Source organism: Primulina huaijiensis, chromosome 9, assembly GCF_012295235.1.
Source record: "Primulina huaijiensis isolate GDHJ02 chromosome 9, ASM1229523v2, whole genome shotgun sequence".
In the NCBI taxonomy this organism is placed as follows: domain Eukaryota; kingdom Viridiplantae; phylum Streptophyta; class Magnoliopsida; order Lamiales; family Gesneriaceae; genus Primulina; species Primulina huaijiensis.
In genome coordinates this window covers 4,293,910-4,315,279 of record NC_133314.1, presented here as the reverse complement: position 1 = coordinate 4,315,279, position 21,370 = coordinate 4,293,910, and the positions used below count along the sequence as shown (strand labels likewise).

General features: G+C 34.9%; 2 protein-coding genes across 8 annotated transcripts; one reads left to right on the top strand and one right to left on the bottom strand.

Annotated features, from left to right (window-relative positions):
- Positions 1–389: 389 nt before the first annotated feature.
- Positions 390–6,247, bottom strand: LOC140984466 (uncharacterized). Of its 6 annotated transcripts, none has more exons than XM_073451898.1 (10): positions 5,918–6,247; positions 3,921–4,821; positions 3,200–3,329; positions 2,647–3,098; positions 2,385–2,465; positions 2,183–2,281; positions 1,489–1,644; positions 1,241–1,327; positions 1,066–1,137; positions 390–834 (listed from the first exon to the last, which is right to left on the bottom strand). In XM_073451898.1, the coding sequence occupies exons 2-10, from the start codon at positions 4,740–4,742 to the stop codon at positions 529–531; spliced, it is 2,205 nt and encodes a 734-aa protein (XP_073307999.1). In that variant the 5' UTR covers positions 4,743–4,821; positions 5,918–6,247; the 3' UTR covers positions 390–528. The 6 variants fall into 6 exon arrangements, with proteins under 6 accessions (XP_073307999.1, XP_073308000.1, XP_073308001.1 ...); XM_073451899.1 differs by having other exon boundaries at positions 6,011–6,247; XM_073451900.1 differs by having other exon boundaries at positions 3,921–4,816; positions 6,011–6,247.
- Positions 6,248–9,223: 2,976 nt separating this feature from the next.
- LOC140984499 (uncharacterized) lies at positions 9,224–20,171 on the top strand. Of its 2 annotated transcripts, none has more exons than XM_073451960.1 (5): positions 9,224–9,341; positions 17,934–18,187; positions 18,447–19,030; positions 19,113–19,631; positions 19,725–20,171. In XM_073451960.1, the coding sequence occupies exons 2-5, from the start codon at positions 17,941–17,943 to the stop codon at positions 19,848–19,850; spliced, it is 1,476 nt and encodes a 491-aa protein (XP_073308061.1). In that variant the 5' UTR covers positions 9,224–9,341; positions 17,934–17,940; the 3' UTR covers positions 19,851–20,171. The 2 variants fall into 2 exon arrangements, with proteins under 2 accessions (XP_073308061.1, XP_073308062.1); XM_073451961.1 differs by lacking the exon at positions 9,224–9,341 and adding an exon at positions 17,466–17,584.
- Positions 20,172–21,370: the final 1,199 nt, after the last annotated feature.

Genomic DNA, 21,370 nt, shown 5'->3' with positions numbered 1-21,370 from the left:
AAAACCATTTAATTTATACAAACACCTAGCTTTGCTTGCAGGTGCCAAGTGCTATTCAGTATCATTCTTGGTGCCCTCGTAACGTTTTCTTTCCATTCTTACGATTCTTGCTACCACTGCATCGCTCAGAACCATGATATCCAGGCATCTTTTGATGTGAAAGATGTATTGCGTTTGACTCGAGTTTTAAAATAATTATAATATCATTGTCTATAGATTATCGTATCATTCGTCATCTCGTCCGACAGAGTAAGAGATTTTGGAAGCAATCATCACTTGTTGTGGCATCTAATTTCATTTTTCACCAAAACTTGGGTTGATTTTCATTGGAGAATAATCCCAAATAGGATCTTGAGAAAACCCATTACTTTCAAGGATGAAATCTCAAGGGTTTAAATGTTCTCAATATACAGTTAGTTCGCAATAGTTAAATTACCCTTGGCATTCAGTTTGGATCCCATATTTTGCTAACAAATATTTCTATTTTGTATTTGCAGGCAACCGCTTGCCACTAGGCTCTATATACGCTCACCTTTGCTTCTTTCCCTTCTTCCTCTTGTTATTATTGTTGCTACTGTTTCCACCGGCACCGTTGGGGCTAAATCCAGATGGGTTCTCAGATGTGGAGCCGGAGACATTTTCAAACATGCCACTTTGCATAGCATTTTGTAACCATTCGAAAAATTCCTCCTCGGATATCGTCTCTTCTGTATGAGGTCCGGGAATCCCACCCCTTTGCCCTGAATTAGTTCCCCTTGTGCGCCCATTTCTTGTAACCGCGTTGGTGTTCACTTGAAATGTGGGCTTGTGGGCATTGGCGGTACACCTCATTCCCTGAATCAATACGGAACAAAATGCTGAAGAGAGATGAATCACATGAACTGAATAATAGTTCAAATATCATTAGTGAGCTTCCAAATTCGATTAGAACGGGGACGTGAATGAAAACACGCCCTCAAACTTGATAGATTTACAAGTTCTTTATTCCCGTTTAGAAACCATACACTTTAACGACACAGAAAAAGTGTGTGATGCGTACTTTTACAGCCAATAGAAAAGAGTTACCTGACAATGGTACCATTCAGTAGCATCATACACCTTTCCAGCAGCACATACATAAGCAGAGGGAGTGTCTACCTGATAATTTTTAATATATAAGTTGATAGCATGAAAAGAGAATTATTTTCCGGGCGTTGTTACTAAAAAATGCAGCATCAAAATCTCTTCTTTCAGTGCATACCTTCTGCAGCATTCCGAAGAACAAGGGTTGTGAAGACTGCTCGACCCATCCATCCCCATCTTTAGCTGGATGAAAATCTTGGCATTCCTTAAATCGAGTATAGCAGAACCAAAATCAGAATCCCCATAACAGATATCATCATTGACAAAAAGAAAAAGTCCATAACAAAAAGAAAGACCAAGTCTCTCTTCGAACACTTTTCACCTTGAAACAGTTTTTATTTGACATTCAAAAGTCGAGTGAAAAACCTGGCACCATCTTGCTCTGGATTTTAATTTCTTGGTATGAACCCAGATGTGGAAAAGGCCACATTTTTTGCATGCAATTCGTCTCGACTCTCCCGTTGGGTCCTCACCATCTTCAGTACGCGCAAAGTTTGAGGTAAACAGGCCACGCCTTTTATTCTGAAAAAAAAAAATTCAAAGATCAAGCAAAGTAATAAGCTAGTAGCATTACTTATAGCCTATATTTAGTAAGCTGGACGACTATGTGTTAGGGACTTGGGTGTATTGAGCCTTAATGAAATGGGCCAACGTATACGTCTAGTTAGTAAGAGAATTCTAGAGGTATTAACTTGGGGAAATGGGGAAGGAAATATAAGAGAGAGTTGGTTTGAGTGGGGAAGGCAGTTTATTTTGTCTTGAGTGTGTTACTAGCTTAGGCTAGGGAAAATACTAGCATTAGGGTAGGGTTTGTATACAGAGTTTATCTTTGGGAATAGTTTACATTCTAATTGCAAAATAATTCCATTTCTTTTCACACAAAGTAGATATAAACCACAGAAGTAATAAATAGTAATTACAGTGTAATTGTAAGAATGAGAGAACTAGACATTCTTGGAGGATCCTAATAACCACAAAATATTTAATGTGCCAACAGTGAATAAATGGAGATTTCCAATAGAAGTTGCATGTGAATAAAAGCGAAGGGGAAAGCTCAAACCTCATGAGAAGCATTTTGAAATTTGCGGAAATAATTAAGCAGCTCTTCCCTTCTTAACTCATCATCATATTCTTTACGCTTGAAGGAATCGAGCAAAACCTAAGAAAAAAGTTGCACCCAAAATATTTATTAATCAGCATCATCAAAGCTCTATATATAGAAAAATAGAACAGACAGATTAAAAGAATATATAGAGAAATACCTCATAAGCATTCTGAAGTTTCTTGAAAGCTTCAGCAGACTTTTCATCACCCATATTTTTATCGGGATGAACAAGCATTGCCTGAACCAAAAAATGTAGTCAACTGAAAAACATTTTTATCTGTTATTTGCCTTTAAGCCTAGCATATTCTAGTTCATCACTAATGTACAGTAATAGGCACATCATAACTGGTTAATACTCTAAACTGCTTACAAGATTATAATGATGAAAAACTATCACACTACAGATATCTAGTATTTACCTTTTTCCTATATTCCCTCTTTATAGCCAAAACATCTATATTTTCAAATCGTGACAATCCCAATGCTGAGTAATGATCTGTACATTTCAGCAACCTTACAACTTCATCTTCCGATGTCATTTCAAAATCGGATCCACTGGTTGAAGGTACCCCTGGGCTACGATCAGGCGGACCAGTACCACTGGTTTCGGAGTATGAAGCATGTTGGAACTCGTTAGGATGAAAGCTTGGTTGTCCTCGCATCCCGGTAGCCTGCTCTGGTGAGCTGTTTGGTGTTCTTTGCTCATTTATGATACTCCTCAGGAAAAATAGCAGAGCATCACTTGATATAAATGATAAGTTCATAGCCAAAACTAACCCCAGCCATCCAACATAAGTGAAGGCACAATACACGGAATACACAGTCATAATAAAAAGTGCGATCCGATCATGACTTAATATGAATGCCAATCCTGCATTTTCATGATTCACCAATCTCAATTCTCAGTGTCATGATGCTAAAAATCAGAAGCTTTCTAAAGAGAAATTTACTGATAATTAAGAAAACGGTCACCTCCAAGGAAGATGACAAGTCCTGTAGTCCAAAAGCTTCCATAAAACCACAGGATAACCGTTCCAACAATGCCGATGAAAACAACAGCAAGCATGAGGCCGAGAAATAATCCAGTAGCCGCAGCTACAGCCTGCAATAATAAAAATTTAAATAAGAAAGTTCACAACTTACAAAAAGATACTGCTTTATAATTAGAGAAATGTGGGGATGTTTTGCTAGGATATCTGAGGATGGAAATCAAGGTAAACATGGTCGTAACAACAAGAAAAATCTGGCTTGAATATAAAAAAACTCCATAAATAGTTAATTGCTTGATGAAAAATGGAAATTGCCCATAAATTTGGTGTTTCAATAAGACCAAGTGTATAAAAAACTATAGATGAAGATAATGATGTCAGATATTTTAAATTGTATAGCTACCAAAACACTATGTCTCTGAATTGTGGGGCCTCATAGGTAGCTACAGGTAGCGGGTTGCAGCCCAATAGTTACATTGCAAAGCAACAACATACATCACTGTTGAGGTACGCCCCATGATTAGGGTAACTTATAGAGATGAAATGGAATCGGAAGTTACACACAGACCATTCTCAGATACACATGAAATAATATATGTTGTACACAAGAGACAACTTTAGAAGGTCAATTTTGAAATCGCTTAGCTACACTATCGCATGACAAAAAGGCATTCAATTATGAAGAAGGGGAGACCATGACTCACCAGTACCATCAGAAACTTGCCAATTCCAGCCATTGCAATTACTGAAAGTGCGCTACACCAAACAATTGAGAAAAATGATGTTGTCCCCATGCGCAGGAAGGAATCAAAGCCCCTTAATGTACAGTCCAACCAAACCATGAACAAGAGAAGTAATATCTTTCCAAAATGTTTAATCCACCTGAACACAACAGGTTGTGCATGCTGAATCTTCACTTGGACATGATCACGAGCTTTTAGGGTATTAGCTTTAAGAATGACAAAAGAAGGCTTGCTCCTCTCTAACCATTCGGCAGATTTCCTTGCTACAGAAAAGACGACTGTCCTCAGAAATTTAAAAATGACTGTTTGGGGAAACTCCGCATTGTCCAGTCCACCATTCATATGGAGTCCATTTGGTAAGTTACTCGAACTATTCGTACCATTTGAATGGCAAATATCGTCAGGAGACATGTATTTGTCTCTTGTTTTTGAAGTATCCTCTATGTGTTCATCAGTCTTGCCTGCTTCAGTACTCTCTTTAGAAGGTAGACTTTGGTCTCTCACCGTCTCGTCTGCATCCTTTCTTTCTTTTCTTTGAGATTTCTTAGATTTTTTTTTACTTGTTTTCCCAAATTGTGTACGATCAGGGTCGTCGATGCTGTCCGTACAAGATACTAAATGGCATTCATTTGAAGGTCCTTCGCCCAGAGTAACCTTTTCCCCTTTGGCGTCACCACTTTCTTCCGTTGTCAAAGGCACAGTTCCAGGACCTGAAACTGCTCTCTTATAATTTGTCGAGCGCTGATCAAACCCATTCCTTTGTTGGCTTCCCTTTTTAGCCATCACGTGCAGCGTGCTCTCTTATGGTAAATAAAAGAACTATGCTTCGCTCATGGATAACGTTGTGCTAACACGACCTGTCCTGAGACAAAAATAAAATTTTTACCATACAAAAAAGTAAGCTATAAAGAATAGCTGAAATAAATAATCGACCTAGCGTTCAGCCAAATACGTAAAACACGCAATTGCCAACCAAAATGATCACTCGTAGTAATTTCCCAACAGAAAATCGGGTGACGACATGGACATAAAATATACAAGCCGATATTCATTGAGAAAAAAGGTTGAATAACTTTGATATCTGATCATAACTAATTACTGGAGCATGGGTAATGCTAAATCAAATGTACTTTGTAAGGGATATGACAGCACCACAAAGCGAACACTCAATCACCGACCATAACAAAAGAAAACAATTTTTCTACCCAGAATTGCACAAAATGATGGTTCCTTGCTCATGAAGCAGTCCATGTTTTCTTCCAGACGTCACAATTAACCCAGAACAATTATGACTATAGTATTCAGAAATAAATGGATAAAACTGATAAAACATTTTGGTTGATTTTATAATTAGTTGTGATATCTAATATTCTAAATAACAGGCAAAGAGATCAAAATATTGATGAGACTTCAAATCTCGAGAAAAAACACAAAAACAATCAAATGTTAAGGCCTAAATCCACCTCAGTCACAAGGGTGTTAAAATCAGCCAATCGCAAACACCAAAATGGTTCAAGTACCTCTCTTACGCCAACACATTTCATTACAGCAACAAAGATAAAACTTTCATCGTTCGCCAGCATGTGCAATATCCAGACAACTCATTATTTCCCCCTCAATTTACCATGTTCATCACATAAGTTCTTTGAATTTTCCATAAATACTAACGTCAACAAAATTTACACCAGTGAAATTTCTGGGGAAGGCTTCAAGTTACAGCAGTAGACACGAAAAAAGGAATGAATACACATAATTAATCTCAGTTTCAGAACACCAAAACCCAAATCTTTGCGAATTCTTCGAAATCCTAAAATCCTCAACAGCACCACCGATTGTAAAGCGACAAAATAACAAAAACTAAAACCCCATGAGCCTGAAGCTGTAATCAACCACGAAAAATCTAGGCAACATCGAACAAGGAAATTAATAGAAAGATTCAGAGAAAAAGAAAAACCAACCAACAGAAGATGACGAAAATGGTTGCCACGAAATAGACGAAAGCAGCAGAATCATACGATGGGGAAAATAGGCAAAATCAAGAAACTTTTTACAGTGTCCAATGAGAAAAAACGCAACCCACGAGCAACTATAGGCAGGAGCCCTCCATCTCGCTAGAGAAATGGCTTCTCTCTCTTCCGGTTCTTGGTGGGACCCACGCAAAGACGAAAACCTCAGCAAACCCTCCAGCAAATCTGCCAGCCAGCCAAAGATTCTTCAAAACCTAGCCACTACAATTTCTTGTGTTTTATTTTCTTTTTGTTCACATTTCTGTCTCATTTATCCTAATTATCCATTCCAATACAGTGTAAGAGAACAGAATATATATTAATTATATGGTTATAAAATTCAATTATATCTTATATCATTACGTGAGACTAACTAATTTGATATCTTGATGAGTGGACCGTCTCACGGATCTTAATATGTGAGACGGGTCAACTCTACCCATATTCACAATAAAAAATAATACGCTTAACATAAAAAGTAATACTTTTTCATGGATGACCCAAATAAGATAATCCGTCTCACAAATACGACCCGTGAGACCGTCTCACACAAGTTTTTGTCTATCTTGATATATTGAATTTTCTTTATTAAAAAACTTTCCTCGCACTATTATTTTTTACGAGAAAATCCTAAAACTTGTTCTTGTCTTGCAAAATGTTATTTTTTGAAAGAAAAAATATTCGGTTTGATTTAATTGGTTTTAATAAGAAAAATCGATCAGCTTCATTGATCCAGAAAAAAAAAGTCAAGATAATAAGAGAATGACTCAAGGTAACACAAGACCGTCAGGCCGTTAGCGTTTGAAGTTGGAGAAAAAGTGTATGTGAAAATTTCTCCACTGAAAGGGATGATTCGATTCAACAAATCTGAAAGTTGAATCCAAAGTACCTGGGATCGTTCAAAATACTGAAGAAAGTGGGTACACCGGCTTATCAATTGGCTTTACCCCTTAACTTGTCTAGCATACATCCAGTTTTTCACGTATCTCAAATGAGAATATACATACCTGATCCAAGCCATGTATTTGAGATGGGACCCTTGGTGGTCCAAGATAATATGAAAAAAGATTTGCAGTAATACGAAGAAATTCCAATTTGCATAATTGACACTATGGATCGAGTTTTGAGATGAAGTCTATACCATACGTCAAAGTCCAGTTGTCCAACCATAATGTATGTGAAACTACATGGGAACTAAAATAAGACAAGCGCAAGCGATACTTTTATCTCTTCAAACAACTAGAAGAATCATGTTCCGAAGACGAAATGTCTTATAAGAAGAGAGAGACGTGAGAACCCGTATTTCAGTAGCTAACACTTCCAACATAACTACTGAAATCAACCGACAATTTTAGCATCGTCAAGTTCAGCAGCCAAGATTCAGCAGCCAATGTTCAGCACTGTGAACTCAGCAGTTGAGGAATTCAGCAGCGTGAGATTCTAGTAGACAATTCAACAGGTAGCTGTTGATTTTGATCCAAACTCATAACTGAAACATTAAACTCGAAATCATGGTAGATAATTACCATTAATTGAGACACTAACAGTCATATTTTTACATATAAATATCACATGAATATCTAAGTTGGTGTTACACAAAAATTTGCATCATAACACTTAAAATCCGAGTAAGGAACAACTGTACTTTCGAGCAAAATTAGAAGCTAGGAAATATTATTTTTCAGATTTCCACTTAAAACTTTGTTAGCAATTTATGGTAAGTGGACTTTTTGTTTTAACTTGTTATTTGTGATTTAAAATCGACCAACATGGATATTATATGTTTAGAGTCTGATTCTTGAAAACTATATATTTGAAGTATTATATGAACAAGTGATATGAATATTTATTCTGAACATTACCGATTACCGATTACTGGCTTACCCGTTAGATGATTAAAATATATGAGACTGATATCAGTTAGTCATGAAATTTTTAATATGTTCATTGCGTAAAATGATTATTGTTTTTCTGTAATTTATGTTCTGAATATTTCTTGTCTTGCTTCTGTTTAAAATGATTTAAAGATTGGGATGATTTTTCCATTTATTGAGTGATGACCATATCATACACCCACTCAAACCCCTTCAAAATAAGAATTTAGAAGAAATCGAGGAAGATGAGCAGATCCAGTTATGGGGATGTTGAAAACAATCTAGACATTTTAGTTGTACAATTTTATTTATGTTAAATATTTTGTTGTTTTTTATATAGACTTTGTTTTACATTTTCGCGATTGTAAAACAATATTTGAATATTTATTAGACAATGTTATTTCGAAATTTATGGATAAAACACTGATTTTCGAGTTTATGAAATCTGTAACTTCTGAAGCTTGTTGCATTCGATTATAATGTTTGAATGCAACATCGATGTCAGCAGAGCCTTAGTTCTGGGCTTGTAAATAGTTTTTTCATAATTTCTCAAAATAATATGTAGATAATATTCTCACCCAAAATTTACTCTTTTAAAATAATTTTATCCAACGACTTTTTACTTTATTTGATGTAAAGTAACAATCTCATCCCATAAATACTAATATATATCATTAAAAAAAAGAATGTCAATACACATGAAACGCCACCAAATTTGATCTCTTTATTTAGAAAATAATAATAATACACAAAAACTCGTATGAGAATGTCTCACAGATTAATTTTGTGAGACAAATATCCGATCTGATCCGGCTCATGAAAAATATTACTATTAAATGTAAATATAGATCATGTCGATCCGTCTTACGGATAATGATCTATGAGACCGTCTTATAAAATACATAATAATAATAATAATAATAATAATAATAATAATAATAATAATACAGTTGAAACTTAGTAACACCTTATTTAACAAGTAAACCACGTATAAACTAATCAATTTCAACTAGAGGTACGTTGGGCTCGCTTTGAGCCATTCCTTTGTTAAAAACTAACAAAAGATGAAACAAAAATTGGTTTGATCACAAAAAAAAGTTATGGAGAAATGGAGAATGTACATCATTATCTTTCAACAATGAATTGAAAATTAATAAATTCAAGAGGAAATTAATTTTTTAGTCTTGCAAGTCATGTGTTTTTTTAATATTTGGCAATGTCTTGCCATTTTATTATCTTGATCCACATTTTTTTTCTCTAATATTTCAATTTTTTTTTTAATTTTTTTACCTAAAAGTTTTCAACAATTTTCGATATTTTCGTTTAATATCACATGCCCGTCACCAAAGGGCCCTTTTTTCAGTGGTTTCTCGATATTGTTGATGTAAGTTGCCCAACCATAGCTCAAAAAACCACCGTACCGGCTTCATCTTCGATTCAGAAAATCCACACTTTATTCTGGAAAAAAAGCCGCTTCTCAAGGAAGAAGAAGGTTCAAGGAGGTGCGTTTTTCTAAATATTTTTCGAGTTTCTTTAACAAAACCGTATATATATTTATGTATGTCGTGATTAACACAGGTTCCTGCATGTATAAACTTCTTCTCAGTGCAATTTTGATTATTTTAGGCATTTTCATGTTCCGAGATTTAAAGATAAGGATGCGTATGTGAACAAGGTTCTGAAAAGCGCTAAACTTTAGAAAACTCGTCATAAAATTTGAAGCTTCACAGAATAGACAGAATAATAAAAACACCATAAATTTGAAATTAAATAAATAAAATATTAATTATTTTAAGTCAAACAAATAGATAGAATAATAAAAGCACCATAAATTTGAAATTAAATAAACTAATTTTCAGTTCTGAAAAACATAAAGTTTCAAAACAGCAATAATTAATAGTTTCTTATAAGTATACAAAACTCTACTATATAATAAAAATGTTACTATGATAAAAATTAATTCATTATGAAATAATGTGTCATATTTTTAAATAAAATATTGATGACTTTTTATTTGATATTTATATTATATTTTCATTCAAAAACATAAATAAAACCTTGTGAATTGACGTTGAAACTATAAAAGAAACGTTAGAAGTCTGTGTTCAGTTTGGTTCACAGATAATTCATAATTGTTTATTATTATTACTTCTTTTTTGAAAGAAGCAGAAACAGTTTGTGTGTAGATATTCCATTGGGAAAGAGCTTTTATTTGAAGTCTATATTCCATACTTTTAGCTTTTGGAGAAATATTTTCTAAAGACATTGAACTTCTCCATCCAAATGTTAGTGTTTCTGAAAGAGTGCTTTTCCATAGTATTTTTGTCACGCCCTAGAACGGGTGTTGGTCGACACCGGCGTTGCTCTCAAATTTACATTCGAAAACAACNTGGGGCGTGACAAAAATACTATGGAAAAGCACTCTTTCAGAAACACTAACATTTGGATGGAGAAGTTCAATGTCTTTAGAAAATATTTCTCCAAAAGCTAAAAGTATGGAATATAGACTTCAAATAAAAGCTCTTTCCCAATGGAATATCTACACACAAACTGTTTCTGCTTCTTTCAAAAAAGAAGTAATAATAATAAACNAACTTTTCTTCATCGTTCTTATCTGAGATGGGTTTGGTGGGTGAGTGATATGGTTGTCACTCAGTAAGCAGGGGCGGGAATAACTCCCAGTTTTCAAAACCATTTTTAACAGAGACAGTAATACGAATAATATACATGAATTCTTATTTTCAGAACAGAAATCAGTATTCAGTAATCAGTAATCAGTAAACAAAAATTTAACAAATAAGCACTGAGCACGTTATTGAATTTCATGGCTAAACTGATATCAGTCCCCTATATGTTCTCTCTTCTAAGGGGTGATGCCAGTAATCAGTAATCAGTAATCAGTAATGTTCAGAATATATATTCCTACCATTAGTTCACTAAGTTTCAGTGCTTCAAAAATCAGAGATCAGAAATACTTAAAACAGGAATTATCAAACTGATTTCAAGATATTTATACATAGCCCACTTACCGTAATTCGCTAGAAATTTCGGTTACTGAAGTCTGGAATCTTCTTGCCTTGCTACTAGTTTTTTACAGCTCGAAAATGCACTCTTTAGCTCGAATTTTCAAGTGATAACTCAGGGTTTGTGTAACACCAATCAGAGATTTGAGAGTGTTATTTATAGGCACATTTCTGACTGTTGGCTTCCCTATTAATGACCATAATCTGTCATTAACAACCTTTATTCAATGTTAATGCTTCAGTTACAAGTCTAAGCTGAATCAGTAACTGTCTGCTGGAATCTCACTCTTCTGCTGCTGGATTTTATCTGCTGTCTGCTGCTGGATTCTATCTGCTGGAAAATAACAGCTTCTGAAATATTAGTTCTGCTGGAAATTCAGGTTCTCACAATTTTTCATATTTAGAAGAGAATCAGAAATTAAAAGCCATATCTTTAGTTTTTGGCTTCATTTTTGTAAAATCATTTTTGCTTTTAAAAAAAAAGAGAAAATAAACGTTCTTCGCTGCAAAAGCTTTTGTAATCCAAGCACACACAATATTGTATTGTGTTGAGGTTTTTGGAAAAGTGAATTTAAATTATTTTCTAGCCTTCAGAAGGGTGTTCTTTTTATGCATAAATTTTATGTTATTGAGAATTTTGGATTATTGGATTGGAAGAGATTACAACTGTGCTCACCTGAAAGATGTACTTATAGTTTTAGAAGTTCAAGGATAAAAATTCTGCTCAACTCTTTGCTATCTGTCGTTGTTATTAATTTCTGGCATTGACTGCCTAGCTATTATGTTAAACTTTAATTATAAAATTTGTTTTGCATTATTTACAGTAAAGTAGTCATACATTAAGTTACAATTATAAAGATGAAAGATTCAGTCATTCGTGTCTGTCATTGAACTTGAGTTTTATTTTTTTGTGTTAGAGCTCGATCCCATAAAAAAGTGCAGGCTCTTTTTATCCCTTGATCTTTGTTATCTACGTGATATATTAGTTCTAAGCATGTTAATCATTCGAAAGTTAATCTGCTGCATCGCTTCATCTTTCATGATTTGTTCAATTCTTATGAATTCTTGATGTACATCTTATATGTGGTGGTGGCAAGTGTTGTGTAATGATTTTATTCATTTACTACACTGGTTTTTTTTGGTGTCAGCTTGTTCTTTGACAAAGAAGTGCATGATAATTTTAGTAGTTGTTACTTGCTGCTTTATTTAGTCTGAAGCATCAGTTTTATGGTCCATTCTGTTTTCTAGCTTAATGTAGGAACTTATCGTTGGATTACCATTTTCTCGTACCTAAGACATATAAGAAGTTTTAAAATTTTTGTTTTGACGTTCAAAACATTCTTATGTTTCGTACGATTTAAAATCATTCAATTCATAGGGTGTTTATAATATTTACATTTGTGTTCTAAATACTGGACATCGAACTATTTCAGATTTTAAGCGGATACAACTATTCTTGCATTTTCCTACAAACGATATATTAGAATCAACCATCTTCTTCAATCTCCTGAATCAGGTCCGCGATCAGAAATTGGGTTCCTCGTATAGATCGCACTGAGATCTAAAGAAAATTTACATTGAGATAGGATCGCTGGAATTTCAGAAATCCGGCGGTGGCGCGGTGGAAGGAAGTGGCCGAAAAATTTTTCTTCAAAAATATTGGGGTGGTCGAAAATGGTGAGGGAGACATAGAAAGTGTACAAAAATTGTCCACAAAAGGGTGTGTATGTTATTCAACTATTGAATACACATATTTTAAAAGTCTCTCTCTGACCTAATCAGGAGTCTCAATTTTTCAGGATACTTTATTTTCATTATTTAAAATTCTCATATAGTATTTTCCTTTCTTGAAAATATCATGAAAAGTGAACTCTTGATAATGCATGATATAAAATGAAAATGTGATTGCATATGACACGGCTGACGAGTAAGAATGTATAGTTTGAGTGAACACATGATTGTGAAAATATTTTCAATGAACTGCGCCAACGTTTGACAACTGCACCAGTTTTAGCTCTGGCATCTGGATCAGAAAGGTACATTGTGTACATTGATGTATCAATTCAAAGACTTGGGTGTTTTAACACATAATAGTCATGTGATTGCATATGCATCCAGACAGTTGAAGAGTCATGAAGAAAATTATCCAATTCATGATCTTGAATTGATAGCGATTGTGTTTGCTTTGAAGATTTGGCGAAATTACTTGCAAGGAGAGATATTTGAAATTTATATACGGATCACAATAGCTTCAAGTATATCTTCACTCTGGCAGAATTTAATAGATGCCAAAGAAGATTGATGAATTTGTTAAAGGATTATGATTGCGAAATCAAGTACCATCTAGGATCAACAAATCTCACAGTTGACGCTCTTAGTCGCAAGTTGAGATTATCTGTACTTCAAACAAGTCTCATCTCAAGTGTAATCCAAGATTGTTGTTACATGGGATTTCAGTTCCGTCATAAGAAAGGAATGAAAAACATTTGAGTAACGAGCATTTTATCTGAACCGAAGTTGTATGCCAAAATCAGAGAGGTTCGGTTTTCGAACCTGGAGGTGAAAAAGTTAGCAATGTTAGCTAACAGAGACAAGACATCTGGATTTGTGTTTCAAATAGATGGAACATTGTACGTGTCTGTCAAGGAGAATCATAGTTCCAAAAGATTTTGATTTGAGAGACGGGATTTTATCTCAAGACCATAAGAGTAATTTCAATATCCGCCGTGGAAGCATGAAAATTTATAAGAATTTTAAGACCAGGTTTTGGTGGAAAGGTACGAAGTGAAGTGTTTACAAGTATGTAGTCAAGTGTTTGGTTTGTCAGCAAGTGAAAGCTGAACATTGACGACTATGATGATTACTTTAGAATATTCCTATCCCTGAATGGAAGTAGGAGCATGTGACGACGGATTTTGTCACCCACTTGCCATTGTATTCCAAGAATTGTGATCCCATTGGGGTAGTTGTAGACCGACTGACTAAGTCATCACATTTCATTATGTATAGTGAGGAACATAGTTTCGATCGTACGTCAAGACTATATATAAAATAGATTCATAAATATAATGGTGTGCCAACAAGCATATATAGTCAATGGCAGAGACCCACGCTTTACCTTAAGGTTCTGGGGAAGTTTTCAGAAATCGTGGGGAACGACATTGAATCTGAGTATTGCCTATCATCTAGAGACTGATGATCAGTCTAAGAGGGCTATTCAGACACTCGATGACATGATACGTGATTGTGCTATGGACTTTGGACCAGCATGACATGATCATCTGCTATTTGTGGAGTTTGCGTATAACAATAGCTACCATTGCAGCATCGGTATGGCTCCATTCGATTCATTGTATGGTAGACGTTGTCATACTCCATTGTTTAAGGACAAAGCAGGAGAACAATAAGTGAAAAGACCTGGATTAGTGCAACAAACAATTATTGATCAAGAAAAGAATTAAAACTTGTTGGGTGCAATAATTGTCCCTGCTGGAAGAGCGATCGAACCGCGGTGCTTGAGCTGCTGTGCGGTTTAAAAGATATGAGTTGCACCATTACTACCAGCTATAGCTTTTGGTAAAACGGCAAACGCTCGGTACTAAAATTGGTATCAGATCCAAGGTCACGAGTTCGATTTCCATTGATCGATTGCAATGAGTGCAATTATTGGGATATAAATTGTTGGGTGCAATAATTGTCCCTGCTGGAAGAGTGATCAAACCGTAGTGCTTAAGCTACTGTGTGGTTTAAAAGATATGAGTTGCACCATTATCATCAGCTATAGCTTTTGGTAAAGCAACAAGCGCTCGCTCCTACAAAACTGCAAAAGATTATCAAACGAGTTACGTGAATATCAAGCGTAAACCCCAACAATTTCAGCTAAGGGAAAAGTATTACTTAAAGTTTCACCATTTCGCATGGTGATGAGATTTGGACTGAAGAGAAAATTAGCTCCAAGATTCATAGTACCTTTCGAAATCTTGGAATTTGTTAGAAATTTGGCGTAGCGATTGGCTTTACCATCGTATCTGTCCAGCATTCACAATGTTTTTTTATGTATCGTTGCTATGAAAGTATGTAGCAGATGAATCGCACATTTTTTACCTAACTGTTGCTCAACTTGAATAAGACTTGACTTTTATTGAGCAGCCGCTCTTAATTCTGGGTAGGAAAGAGAAGAAGCTAAGAAACCAAACCATTTAACTTGTTCTGGTGCAATGACAACACCGAATATCCACATTTTTTTGAGTTATATCATTGCAATCATGAGTTGTATTTTATTCAGTTGTACTTGTACTTCAGCTCCGATTTCGTTCAAGGACGAAATCTTTCTAAAGAGGGGATGATGCAATGACTCGAATCCTTATTTGAATGAAATAATAATTAAAACATGATCAAATAATTGTTAATTAAGAATTATTAAGGAATTGATTAATTGAGGATCAACATATAGAAATCCATCGAATTTAAAATGAATCACTCAATTTAATTCAGATTACATCATCCTAAGAACTTCAACTAGACGAATGAGATTATGACACATGTCAGATAAGATTGAGTTCGGATCTTCTGAACTAGTCCGGATGTTTTAGCCAGTTTCTAGGGAAGTTTAGTGTCGGGAAGCTTCAGAACTAATGTCGATTTGAGGAGGGGTCGGTGAACCAAGACACATAGATCAAGACATGACGGATGCATGTGTAATCCTAAAGCCTTGATTTAAGGTTCATTGAGAATAATTTTGACGGTGGAAGCAGCCACCAACCCAAGTGATGATCCGAGGTACACTAGAATCCAAGCTTTTGAATTCTTGAAGCTGATGGATGGAATAGGAAAGACAAAGCTATACATGTACGACACACGGCGAATAAGATTGCTCATAACATGGCTAAATTTTCTTCCTTATCCTCAAATCTTTTTATTTGGGCGGGTGGAACTTTTCCTGTTTGGTTGAAATATTTTTTACTTGACGATTTAAAGCAATAAAAGTTCAAGATTTCTGTTTAAAAAATTGAATTGAAGGAAGAAGTGAACCAGAAAGTAACTCTTGAACTAAAGATATTAGTGATCTTAAAAAAAATTTAAAACTAAAGATATTATTAGAGAACAAAGTGTGGGTTTTTGAGATAATAACATATATTAGAAAAGGAAACAGAATTTTCTGGGCGAATTAAGCAGATAGAAATTTACGACTATTGTGCAAAAAAAATGGGTGTGATTATTTTGAAAAATGACATCAGCCGATTTTTTTTTTATAATCTTCATCGGATAAAAACACGTAATACAAGGTATTCTTCAATATTATTTTTGGTAGCGGATGTCATTTTACATAAAATAATAATTATGATAATAACAATTTAACCGAAAATATTTAAATAATTTCATGAAAGATAGGGATTTGCTGGTGTGAGTTTGGTTGTGAACTGCCCCTCGTTTCCTTCCAAAATTTTGAACCACATATAATTTACTATCTCAAATATGAGTACGTCTCTTGTAAGACGGTATCACGAATCTTTATTTGTGAGACGAGTCACCCTACCGATATTCACAATACAAAGTAATACTATTAGCATAAAAAGTAATAATTTTACATGGATGACCCAAATAAGTGATCCGTCTCACAAAATACAACCTGTGAGACCGTCTCACACAAGTTTTTGCCTTAAAAAATATATAAGTTTGTATGTTTGTTTTTCATAGAGATTAATTAAATTATTTAAAAAAAATAAAGTTTACAAATAAACATCTTATTTAATTTATTTCAGAAAATGATAACACGTTTCTTAAGCTTTATTTGTTGTTAAATCGGAATATATGTTAAAGTGAAACCAAAAAACTATAAAGGAGAAATCTTAAAAGAGAAGAATCGTTGCATTTTGTCCCATTTATGGTGTACGGATCCAATAGAAAATCTTTCAATAAAAATTATTCATTTTCATAGGATCCAAAGTGGCCATTAATGAAGATGACCAAGACATTCTACCAAACACAAAAAAGAACGACCAAAACAGTTGACCAAATAAACTTCCTCCAAATATTGCAAAATTGACGTGATTTTTCTAGTATTTATAATTTTATTGAATATAGCAGCTTGTTCTGATTTGAAAGCACGATAGAATGGATAAATATGAAGTGGTTCAAGGTTTGCCATTGAAATTTCCGGAGCTCGGAGAGCTTTCTTCCTAATGGATCCAGCCAACTCGATTTTAGATTAGTTTGAGTCGAATGTGGCTTCAGGAATTGAGAAACGTAAAGCAAAATAATATATAAATAAGTGAATATCACTCAAATATTAGCGTAGGTGTCCAACGAACCAACTTGTGACTTATAAAAACAAAATTTTTTTTAATAATATTTTATCTGTATAGCAATGCAAACTACGTAGATAAAGTCTTTGAATATACTCAAGATACCATGAAGTCTGCAACTTAAGATCATGAAACTCAATAGGATGTACCGTATATTCTAAACATGTTTTTAGTCGAATCAGTCGATTAAAATAAAGATAAAGGTCGTTTGAGTATGAGACTAGCATGAGTGTGATAAACTTCTGTCACTCAAAGCCTCTCATAACTTCTGTCAAAAGATTCAAAACTTTTCTACTCTACTTTAGGCAAATGATGATAATTGCACAATAAGGGATCGAATTTTTCTCATCTTCTACCAGTTGCAAGCAAGTGTTGCAAGTCCACACTCATGTTGTAACGGCAAGAAATCAAAACTTAGTGGGTGCCTCTAGGCTTGAGTTTTAATTGCTGTAGAAATATATTTTAGATGCATGCATGGAAGTGTCATTTTTGGTTAATGTTTTGATCTGACATACCAGGAATTTGAAATAAATATGTTCAGAAGTCAATAGTCATTAAGAACAACCATTTTTTTTCCTTGAATGCATATCAGAAATAGTCTTTCTCACCGTTGCATTTTCTTAAATTTTAGTTGTGCACATGTAACTGTCATTATAATGAGAATAGTTGGTACTGTTTATAGACTTGAGATGTCAAAAGAATCTTTTTTATTATGTTCAATCATGCAAGTTAAGTAAATTCAATTCTTTGTTTTCCTTGCGTGTAGGTTAGCCATGGGAACAGGGAAATTTCATTTCACTGTGAACATTTATATCCAATTGGTGACTATGATGATTATGATGATGAAAAGAAGTTCGATAGTCATATCTTGTGGCTCCTCTACCTCGGCAGTAGGGGACCCTGGAATGCTCAGAGATGAGCTGAGAGTAGCTTTTGAAGGCTGGAACTTTTGTAACGAAGTTGGTCAAGAAGCTTCAGGCATTGGCAGCCCTAGAGCTGCCGATTGCTTCGATCTTTCAAGTAAACCACACTTGCTCAACTTTATAGCTTGATTAAGGTGCATGCACTGAATGCTAATAGATAAGCAATGTCATTCCTTTTTTATATTTTTAGCTTGATTAAGGTGAATGCATCGAATACTAATAGATAAGTGAAAGATGCGTAGAATCTATGATCTTTGATCTGGGAGTCTCTTGAAGCTTGATAGGATACTATTTTATTTTTGGGTTCTTCTATTTTATGTATGGCCTAAGATAATATTACATTGATTTAAACGTAGATAATATCGTTATCCACAAGGTGACAGAGGCTGACAACAGGCTTGGTGTGGGGAATCCATTCCCAGGACTAAGTCCAAAGGCTTTAAACAACCCAGACCTGTACGCTGTGGAGAAGGAGCTCTATCTCGGTTCGTTATGCGAAGTTCCAGACAAACCAAAACCATGGCAATTTTGGATGATAATGTTGAAAAATGGGAATTATGACACAACGTCCGGTCTTTGTCCGGAGAATGGAAAAAAAGCACCGCCTTTCAAACCTGGAAGGTTCCCATGCTTTGGAAATGGATGTATGAATCAACCCACTTTGTATCATCAGCCCACAACTTTGGATAAGACATCTGGAACTCTAAGAGGAGGCTTCAATGGTACCTATGATCAGTTGAATCCTAGCATTAGTGATGGTAGTCCGGTGTCTTACTTTGAGGTATTTTGGGAGAAAAATATGGGAAATGGGAGTTGGATTTTTAGTCATAAACTGAGAACCTCAAAAAAGTATCCATGGCTTATGTTGTATCTTAGAGCTGATTCGACCAAGGGTTATTCCGGAGGTTACCATTATGACACCAGAGGAATGCTCAAAACTGTAAGTCGTTCATTTTATTATTATTATTATTATTATCTTTGAAATAACAAGTATAATAAGTTAAGATTTGAATATGTTGTAGCTTCCAGAGTCTCCTAATTTCAGGGTAAAATTCAGCTTGGATATCAAACAAGGAGGAGGACCAAAGAGCCAGTTCTACTTGATTGACCTTGGGAGCTGCTGGAAAAACAATGGTGCCCCCTGTGATGGAGATGTGCTGACCGACGTAACTAGATACACTGAAATGATTATTAACCCGGAAACCCCTGCTTGGTGTAGCCCCTCAAATTTGGGTAACTGCCCCCCATACCATATCACACCCAATGACACAAAGATATTTCGAAATGACACCGCTAACTTCCCATATGGAGCATATCATTATTACTGTGTGCCTGGCAATGCTCAGCATTTGGAGAAGCCATATAGCAATTGTGATCCCTATAGCAATCCACAGGCCCAAGAGTTGGTGCAGTTGCTGCCTCACCCCATCTGGGCAGAGTATGGCTACCCTACCGAGCAAGGAGATGGTTGGGTTGGTAGCAGGATGACTGATTGGGACCTTGACGCCGGTGGCCTATCTGGTAGACTTTACTTCTATCAGGTACATTCTGTGGCTTTGTCCCATTTATTATCATGTCAATGACTGGATTAAATACATATCTTCCAATCCTTTTCCTTTACACATAAATTATAGGATCCTGGTACTACACCCGCAAGAAGAATTTGGACTTCTATTGATGTGGGGACTGAAATATTTGTTAGCAATCAAGAAGAAGTGGCTGAGTGGACTCTTAGTGAGTTTGATGTCATTTTGACTTGAGAAACATTCGATTGGATTCGTGAGCTTAAAGTGTATTAATGGATTCACTTATAGGTTAAACTATCTATGTTTCCAGGAGATTCGGTCGCATCAAATAGTTTGATCGAGGTGATATTCTATCGTCGGGTTGTGTTCACCGAAAAGGCATTGAGTGGCTAACCTTCATATATGATATATCTTCTTTTGCATCGATCCCTCAATGATCACATTTAGGTTGCTTCTGATTTTCTTTCATTTATTTCTTTGAGTGCACTGGCTTTTCATGATTTGAATGAAGCTAAAACTACATCAGATGGCGTGAGATTGGAGTTGACATTATGTAAGAAACCGAGTAAGAAGAGTTAACATAAGATGAGAATTGTTGACGTAACAAATAAACTCTGACACTTCTTCCATAGACACCGTTAAATCACGTTGGGGCATACCATGACATATTTCTACTTCCCAATATCATTATTTTTACTCAAGCAAGTATACTCAAGCAAGTATATAATCTTCCATAGATCAAATCGGATATGTATTGGAATAATTCTTGAGGACTCAAATGATCGTTATGCAAGCATGATAACTCATATGATTTTCTATATCTCCATAAATCTAGAAATTTTTGCTTACATTGTATCATTTGGTCTACTGGAACTGAGAATATTCGAGATTATTCAGGATTATACACGAAAGTTCTCTTTTTGGCTCTCTCTTTAGCCTTATGTCTCTTATCCACATGAGTTCTTCCTCCACTAGCAGGTTTTTTTTCGAAAAACTCTATTTATTCTCGTGTGGATACATGCATCTTCAGTCGATGAACATTCCAAGCATATTCAATTTTTGCTTGCATTGTATTATTTGATCTATTTATTTGTTTACCATTAATTTTGCGGGTAAGTTAGGTTGTCGTTGTGGCACCAATCTTTGTGCGGGAAGATCTAACGTCTAGTTCAACCAACGTGGATCTTATTTAGAGAGTTGCTACTGAAATTATTCAAATGATCGATGATCAATATGATTGATCCTTCGTTCCTTCAACGCTTGGCTCGTGAGATGATAAGATAAATTGAAAGACAAGAACAATAGCTATTTTTTAGAGAGTTGCTACTGAACTGTTCCGCGCAACACAAAAATTGAAATGTAGTCAAGATTCATTTGTTACTATTTGTTCAAAGTTTTGTTTTGTTTTGTTTTTTTTTTAGTTTTACATTTGTCATTTTTAAGCTTAATATATATATAACGACTCAAACAGTTCGACACATCAATAATATGTAATGGATTGTTTTTATGACAACAAAAATCAACGATTTTTCCGTAATTTGAATACGTAACTGAATAATATCGTATTGCATGCTTATAAAGACCAAAATTTGATGAATTGTTTCAATTGTTAAAAGTAAAAATTTACGGTAAAAAGTAAAAATCTCAAACTCACAAAATATATCAAACTACACACTTTATAAAATTTTCTCTCTACTCAACTGTGATTTTCTTCACAAATTGAGAAGCCTATTTATAGAATTTCTTTGGAAATA